This window comes from Oreochromis aureus, linkage group 11, assembly GCF_013358895.1.
Source record: "Oreochromis aureus strain Israel breed Guangdong linkage group 11, ZZ_aureus, whole genome shotgun sequence".
In the NCBI taxonomy this organism is placed as follows: Eukaryota; Metazoa; Chordata; class Actinopteri; order Cichliformes; family Cichlidae; genus Oreochromis; species Oreochromis aureus.
This window is the reverse complement of record NC_052952.1, coordinates 8,837,964-8,846,910: the sequence shown is the minus strand read 5'-3', so window position 1 is coordinate 8,846,910 and position 8,947 is coordinate 8,837,964. Positions and strand designations below refer to the sequence as shown.

At 36.9% G+C, this 8,947-nt stretch overlaps 1 protein-coding gene across 1 annotated transcript; it reads right to left on the bottom strand.

The window, feature by feature from the left end:
• Positions 1 to 1,558: 1,558 nt before the first annotated feature.
• Positions 1,559 to 8,619, bottom strand: nrsn1 (neurensin 1). Its single transcript, XM_031751412.2, has 6 exons — positions 8,540 to 8,619; positions 5,204 to 5,319; positions 4,942 to 5,034; positions 4,693 to 4,811; positions 4,236 to 4,423; positions 1,559 to 4,097 (listed from the first exon to the last, which is right to left on the bottom strand). The coding sequence occupies exons 2-6, from the start codon at positions 5,300 to 5,302 to the stop codon at positions 3,994 to 3,996; spliced, it is 603 nt and encodes a 200-aa protein (XP_031607272.1). The 5' UTR covers positions 5,303 to 5,319; positions 8,540 to 8,619; the 3' UTR covers positions 1,559 to 3,993.
• Positions 8,620 to 8,947: the final 328 nt, after the last annotated feature.

Here is an 8,947-nt window from a genome sequence, read left to right as displayed (position 1 = left end):
AGCCTAAGCAGAGAAGCCCAGACCTCCCTCTCCCCAGCCACCTCCTCATCGGGGAATACCAAATGCGTTCCCAGGCCAACTATTTGGGAGATCACCCAGGAGGTTTTGTCAGATGCCGAACCACCTCAACTGGCTCCTTTCGATGTGGAGGAGCAGCGGCTCTACTCTGAGCCCCTCCCAGATGGCCGAACTTCACCCTATCTCTAAGGGAGGCCAGCCACCCTTCGGACTATTTTTTCCTGAAATAGTAAAATAACTAATTTAATATGTTCGTCTGTCGATCTTTTTCCCATCTTTGAACAAGACCCCGAGATACTTGAACTCCTATCGGTTTATGGGCACTCCACCCTTTTTCAAATGGCCTCAGATTTGGAGGTGCTGATTCTGGTTTGCGAGCTGCTGGAGGCCTTCACCTGATGAAGCCAACAGAACCACATGTCCCAATATCGGTTTTTTGATTTTCAAATCATGGGATTCTGGTTTTATTTACAGTGTCCCAACTTTTTGTGGAATTGGGGTCGAAATTTTAAACACTCTTGGCTGAATTTTCCCAACAGAACATTCTTAAAACCCTTAAAACTCTAGGCATGGGTTATTATGTTGTTGTTATGAAGACTTAGATAGACTAAGATGGACTTAGAGACCTACTATAACTAATGTCTCATTATGAATTAGATCTAGATCTTCAGTCTGTCTTAGTGAAACTGCACTTTGGTCTTTAGCTGCTTTCATCCTGACAGGAAGAAAAGTGATATTTTTGGAGAGACACTCTTCTCACTCTCATTCAGTGATTTTAATTTGTCATTTTTTTCCTGAAACAAGGTTCCATAAATCCACTATAAACCACCAATCACGGGCAGGAAATATGAACTCTGATCTAATTCGGTATGTATGACGGCCCCACTGCCCGCTCATCCCTGCAGCTGTTCAAATTGGGATTCATGCAGTCAATGTGTTTGTGAGTCACCATCCCAAGAGAGATAGGGTACCTGGCTGAGAGGGAGGAGGAAGAATGAGAGAGCAAAGAGCATGAGACACAGAAAGCAAAGGAGGTGGGGGCAGGAGTGTGTGAGTCATAAGGCCTGCCTGGTTGAGGTGATGATCCTCAAGATGCTATTTCTGGCATCACCATTAATTCTGTGTTATCTCCTCCACCAGCTACTCTGTGTTTTCTGAGTGTGTATGCATGTGGGCGTGTTCAGTAAGCCCCTAAATAACACACCCTCCAGACTGATTACAAGGGAAGCTTCTACAATGTAAAAACGAACATTATTAACATACTGTTTGAATGAATTTAAATCTAGAATTATTTAAATATTGGTGGTTTGATTACGAAAAAAAGGGAAGGCACCAGATTTTAAAGAACACAAAAGTCCTACTTAGCTAGTATTGTACAGTTTTTTAAATAACCCTGCAGGGAATTTAGGAAGTAAAAGTGTCAGTTGTTTGGCACAGTCATAGATGGCAACTGTGAGATATTAAATGAAAACAGCAGGGAAGATTAAAGATTAAAATAAGATCAAAAACATTTGACCCTTGTGACAACAGTGAAGTATTTTTTAATTCTGTAGGGAGACATAAACTAAGCCACTTTCTACTCCCACTTTATACCACTTTATACCTCTCACTTCTGTTGGGAGGTATAAAGTTTTATCAACAGTTAAGCCACCAGTCTGTCAGTTTACTGCACAGTGTGCTGCAATACAGTTTTCACACATTTTCGATCCACCGATATGTCAGTTTTATTGTGCTGTTCGAAAAATAGACATACTGCATGTAGACACTGATTTCTATGTGTTCTTTATCCGATCTGTTCTCCAATAAGGGTAGCATCGTTTTTTATTTACTGGGATGATCCACTGTTACATCAGGAAAGACTTCAAGTTAGATTTATAGCAGAAAAAAAATATCCATTGTGGATTAGAGTTTGTAATGCAGCAGGAAACAGCATAACATTACAAATCAGCACTGCCTGTTAAAGTCCTGGCCGCACTAGAAGGTTTGTCCATAATGGCTTGTTTAACAGCTTGGCTTTTCTTCATGTACTGAAGGTCTGCAGCTCAGTGGCTGTGTATCTTGAAAATGTAATGCCTTGCTTATTACTAGGTTGTTTTTTTGTAGTTACAGCTATGCTTCTGTGTTGCATCTGAGAGTAAATGTGTTAAAATGGCATCAGGACTTTTTAAATAATAGCAGAAAGAAGACTGGAGGTAAGTAGAATAATATTGAAAAGGTCAACTTACATTGACAATAGTAGTCAGCATAGCAAATCAACGTCTTATACAGTAAATATACAAGCTGTGCTGCAAGGATTTGATGATGAGATATGGTTAAAAAAAACTGAAGCCTGTATCTTGGACAGTAGAATTGTTCTAACCAAGTACAGATTTTTTTTTTACAGTCCAGGTTTGTTTATAATGATGAAAGAAAAGATACACATTAAGAAAAACAATGCAAAAACAAGCTTTTAAAGTGGTAGGATTACAGTAATTATAATAAATATATGTACAACACATGTGGACACAGTGTATTAAAAAGCAGAAAAACATGACCGTTACCAGCTTATTGTGCTTCTAAGTTACAGTTACAGTGTGAATACTTGTATAACATAAAGGAATGAATAAAACAGGAACCGTCTTAATAATCACTCCTTCAGTTTCACATTCAGTACATAAGCAAATGTGGTTCTGGAATTTATCAGCTCACTGGTGTTAGACATTGCTTGACTGCAATATAAATTATTAAGTTTCAAATTTTGTGTGTGATAGTAGGAAGGCATTTATTCAATCCCTTTAATTCATCCATTAGTGCTGTCAAATACGATGTTGCTACGATCCCATTGGAGAGCTGAATGTGCTCTCATCATCCCTCCGTTATGTAACCTGTGTGTCACATTGTCTCTCTCAATGCACCCATCTTCATTTTCACGAGTAGCACTGACTCATGTCTGGTAGCTATTAGCATTTTGATTCAAAACAGCGTCTGCTCTGATGGATGCCTACGAGACTTTTGTCACAGGGTGAAAAGGAAACAGCGGAAGGAAAAGGTGGGTAAGTCGGTGTTTAGGTATTAAAAACTTAAAAGTAAAGATAGAAGTCATGATGAATGCCTTATTTGCTGTATCTTGAAAGTAATCTGACAGATCATTGCTGTTCTGCATGCTCTGTCTGGTTCAATGTAACTTTCATCAGCCTGTCTGCTCTTGTGTATTGATTCTGTCTGAAGATTTACTGAAGGAAACAAGGTCACTGGCCTAATAAGACAGAAGATAGACAAAGAATCTCCCCATGCTGTCTCTTCTAATCTGCATTTATGTCTAATCTGTTAGGACACTGTGAACCTTTAGAAAGGTTAAGACCTTTGAGTTACTACTTTATCGGAAAAGAAAAAAAAGGTATTGTAAAACGATGTCGTGCTTTGTCAGCCTGGATGAACGTTTGAGGTAAATATAGTACATTTGCACTTTTAACAGCTAATAATCCCAGACATGCACTCATCCTGATGGTCACTAGGCAGAGGTAATGAGTGTTAACTGGTACATTTGATCATTTCTGGGAATGCGGGCCAATAATTTCAAATATGCCACGTGCTGCCCATCGTCCTCCAGCAGTAACAACATTGTCTTTTACAAAACTAAAAATTCTCTTGACAGTAAACAAACAAAGAAAACAAGCTCTGTGGAAACTACTGCACAGTGTCACTATTCTGCAGATGTCTTTTCCAGTGAAATTATTTTAAAAAAAGTTTTCTTAATATTACAGTGAGTGTTTTTTTTTTATTGTTTCATAACATCTGATAAATAAATCCCCTAAATTTTGTTCATCATTTCTAAGTTTTTAAAATCTCATTTTAATGTCAAACAAAATAAGATGAGGAACCAATACTATCTGTTATGTAAGCTGACCTTTCAAAAAGAGAAACTGCACACATGGATCGACATACACACACCGGTCCTCTTACAACTTTCACTTTATGCCTTGATCTTAGCCGTAATCAGGGCTCTGACTTTGTGGTCACTGGCTGGATGTTCTGAACTTTGGTAAGTGTGACTGGCACCTTTCCTTCTCCGGGAGTTGGTGCTCTCATTATTGGAGTACCTGTGGCATAAGCAGTTACTGTGATTTAGATATTCATATTCATATACAAAAGCAGAGCCATTTCAACAACCTTCACATTTACTCTGCTTACATTAATTTTAATGTGTTATACTGGGAAAGAAGAGAATGAAAACTTACCAACTGTTGCTTGCAGATCTGCCAACCTCTCCTTAAACTTCTGTTGCAGAAACAATTCTTCTTTGGAGTAGCTTTTGGCAAAGGCAGACAGCAGGAGACCCACAGCCATGGAGGTGCCTCCCACACAGAACAGCACTGCACCAGTCAGCTTACAAACATCCAGTGCACGGTTGAAACTGACGGCATGGCTGTTACAAGAACAGTTTAAAGCAATCATTTATTTGCCACCAAGTCTTTTTGTTCAATATTTGTACAACTATTTAGAGTTATTTCTAAATTTAAACATATGCATGTCCTACTAGAACACTGTTCTTGGACATTATTGTCAAGACTAAGAAGTAATACTTCAAATAAAGTTCACGATCTGTTAATTTTAAGTCTATGTAACCTTTACTATTTATGAATAGCAAAGGTTACCTAAATTCTTTCCCACTTGTACATTGTACTGTTTCTATACCTGTCAACAAAGAGCAGATCATCTTCACCAAATGCTTCAATCTTGGCTGGAGTGGCATAACCTACCAAAACAACAATGAGGCCCGCAAACAAGATCAGGGTACCGAACGTGAGACAGACCTGTGAAAAGAGGAAGTCAAAAAACAATGTAAGTCAAAAAAATATATATTGTTATAGTTGTAAATAATTTGGTTTATTTTAAGTTCCATTATATTGGTGTTGTTTTGAACAAGCTAAGGGTTAATCTGACCTTCCAGAGTAAAGAGCTCCACCTGCTAGGCAATCTCTGAATCTGAAAATCTTCATCACGTTCCCAGATAGAAGCTGTGCAGTCCTCATAAAACTGGATAAGGAATCAAAGAAAAGTACAGGCTTTCTTAAAATTCACATCTTGAACCTAAACCTACAAGAAATAAAGGTTTGGTGATTTTGTGCTTAAGTGTTTATCTGTTTGTGAGTTTCATAGGAGACATCTTACTTTGTGTGGGTGCTGAGTCTGGTTACACTGTTACCTGGTGTAGGTAGGAGCGGACTCCATACTGCTGGTATTTCCCACCGGTTTGAACTTGCTCACTATATTCTGACCCACAGATCTCTGAGCAAGAAGTCATCCTTCACGTCTGTCTACCTGAGAACACAAATAAAAAACACATCTCCAATAACCTTTAAGCCTGATTTAATTCACGAGATCTGGGAGGAAACTAAACTCTTGCACCTTTTCTTAATTATAGCTCTTTGCGGAGCAAAAGTAAATGTACATATCTCCCAGTTTTCATACATCATACTTGCAGTAGGAGTTAAGAAAAGACAGTTTGTTTGTTTGTTTTTGTTTGTATACACAGTTTCTGGACAAACTGTTTAGACGCATAGTTGCATACACATGTGCAGTACATTTATTCTTTTGTACACATAAGCATGTAGTCACAGTTGTTATGTAACAATGTACTGAAGGAATGGGTGCCATAGGGCATTGAGTTTAATGATGCATTCTGCTTGTCTGCTGTTATGAAATAAAGCATGACATATTACTCTTTGGATCCAATAATGTTTCAGCTAAATGCAGAGGGTGCTGACATAAATAGAAAAATCTTCTTTGTAATGTTTAAAGAAAAACTATTAACAAACATTTTGTATTGGATGTTTCAACAGTGAAATAAAACTATTGTTAAACCATCATCACATACACACTCAGAATATGTGACCATATGTGAATATGTGAAAAGATTTTATGAATATTAATCCCCCACTGACTGAGAGCTAACTGAATTGCACAGTTCTGCTCTGTACAAACCAATTATGCTTTATGTTTTTGTTAGCTAATACTAAATCAACTATTTCTGCTGGACTGAATTACAATCAGAAAAGGGTGTAATTGTGGGAATGAAATATTGAGTCCATATATGATAAAATGTGATCATGCTCTTTCCAGTAAGACACTGGTATACAATGCATTGTGGTTAGAATAATAAAAAAAAAAAAAAAAAAAAACGAACTAAGTGTCTAACCTCATAAGAAAACCACTGGTCTGATATAGTAAAACTCATCAGTTAGATGTCAGACATAATAGTACATGAAATAGCAAGGGTTACATACCTCTTTTAGCTGGAAGCACATTATACCAAACTAGCTAGTAAATTATTTACAATATTATTATTAAAAGAAAAACATTATATACTAGCCATCTATATACATTCATAGTTAATTACACATTACTAAATAACTTCACTTTTAACTAATTAGTAATCTTATAAAATATGCTATTTTTTCATCAGTTTCTATGATACAAATTTTTAAAAATTATTAATAATATAGTATTGTGCATTACATCATAGTCAATGTCAGACGATAACGCCTCACACACATCAGCACACATTGCATTTTATAAAACATATTGGTTGTTTGTTTGCTGGTTTGGTTTCAATCATTCCCAGATGCTATAATGGTTTCATTGCAGATCAGTGATCCAAACCTCTTGTGAAGGACCTCTTGCTCACATTTGCATGCACTAGACATTTGTAATGTGCAGGGTTAATGGTGTAAAACACAACATTAAGCTGCCCAAACCTAACCACCTAGTGAAGAAAACATTAACAGTAATTGAAACAGATTGTGATCTTAAGGTTCAAGCTCCTGTTACACTTCACATATATTATAAACCTGATGTTCACCTTTGTAATAGTCATTCAAATACTGTTAACAGAGGCAGTAAAGAATATTATCAGTCATAATCTGAAGCTTTACAGTTAATATCTAAACAACATTTAAAATGAAAGTTCTACAGCCAAATTATATGTGGATGAGTAGTAGAGTAAATCATATTAAATCAATTTAATAATGCGAGGTGTACAGTGATAGTGCTACTTTAAAGAGTCCTACAGGAGGAAATTTGAGTGGACTAAGCTAACCACATGTCAAGTATTTTTCACCTCCAACCCACAGTGTTATTAATATTGTTACACAACTCTAGTTTAAACTGTCGGTATGCTTACTTTTACTGAGCTTTTATAGTTACCATTACATAATCAGTGGACCTGATTATGTTTATACTTTAGTCTGTTTTATTTATGTACTCCATAATCACAAAAATAGTTCAAAAAGTTTTTAATTGGTGTAAACTAACCATATGACAAATGCCAACAAAGGGTTAGTTCACTTTGTCTTCATTGTTGTAATTACAAGTAAGTAGATAAAGGACACATTCTCTCTCTGCAAACAAAAGCTCTCATGTTGCTATTCTGCAGCCAGTGCTTCTTATCTGAAATGCTGCATAAGGTGAGGCACACTCTTCCCTAGTACTTTTACTTTTATCACACACAGCTTAACTGTACACGGTAAAGAAGAATATTCATGTTATATTCATATATCATGCACCTGAAAAATAACAATGAAAGCTTGAGTTTGCTGACTGACTGTTAGCTTTAATTTTCTGTTTTCTTAGCTGTTGAGTCAACAACAAGGTGTAATTCAAATTTAATTCAGTCTGTTAACTTTAATGGGAACTTGTCATAATAGCTTTTAAGAAAACAAACATTTTTAATTAGAATGGCTTGAATAACTTTAAACAACATCCAATCTTTAACCAATCTTCAATCAGCTGTTGTGTTTCCTTTTCTACAACAGATAAAACAAGGCATAAAAATAAAAGTAAACCAAACACAAACATTTTAACCCATCCCGGTTAAAAATCAGAGCTGTTAGGACAAATCAAATCAGAATGTCTTGATATAATGGTCCAAAGATACTTGCACCACTGACCGTGGTGCTGAAAATCATTCAGCCCTAACCCAGCAGGAAAACACACAGACGTAATATGTGACGCCAGTCTGAAAATAGACTTCATCCATTCGCCCTTCCAACCCCCTATGAGATTGAGACCCACTGCACCGTTTAAGATTAACCTTACAAATGTGGACTTCACGTACGAAAAACAACACGCAAAAAACGTCCAAATCAAGTTGGCTGATGTTGTAACCACCTGAGAAAAAGTAGCTAATCTTTTGGCATGAAATGACATACGCCGAAGAAACGTATCGGAGAAACGTTGTTCCATGTCATTAAGACAGCAACGCCCGAAACGAGTTTAAAGTAACACAGAAATAGTCGACATCGGAGAAATGAGATACAAATGAATGCACGGTGATTAAAACAAACATTTCTTTGACATTCTCAATACGGAAGCTTCTTCCAGATGTGCAGCGGTGCAAGGAGGACACGACTGAAGGAGTCTTCTTAGAAAATTTAAATTCTCGGTGTGCTACTAACAAAAACAACAACCCGCACCGATGCTACAGCACTATCCCTATATTTCCAAATAATAATAATGATGATGATGATAAATCGCCATTTACCTGTCATTACCAGCTCGGAGAGTGATCATTCGCTGCTTTTCCCTTAGCCGGGTCCCATCACTCTACAGTCACCTCTCTCTCTCAGTCGATGATTCACATTTTCACGCTGTCTACTGCGCAGGCGTTCCATCCATGGCAATATATGATTCAGTAACGATTATAAATAACCAGGCAGGAGGGATGGAAGGATTAGAAAAAAAGAATTTCATTCATAATTTTACAGAATAAAGGATAGATAGATAGATAGATAGATAGATAGATAGATAGATAGATAGATAGATAGATAGATAGATAGATAGATAGATAGATAGATAGATAGATAGATAGATAGAGTTCAAGGGGAACAAGTCAGAACTGGGGTTATAACAAGTGAACAAGTGCCTCTGACTCATCCGTATCCTCAGTAGC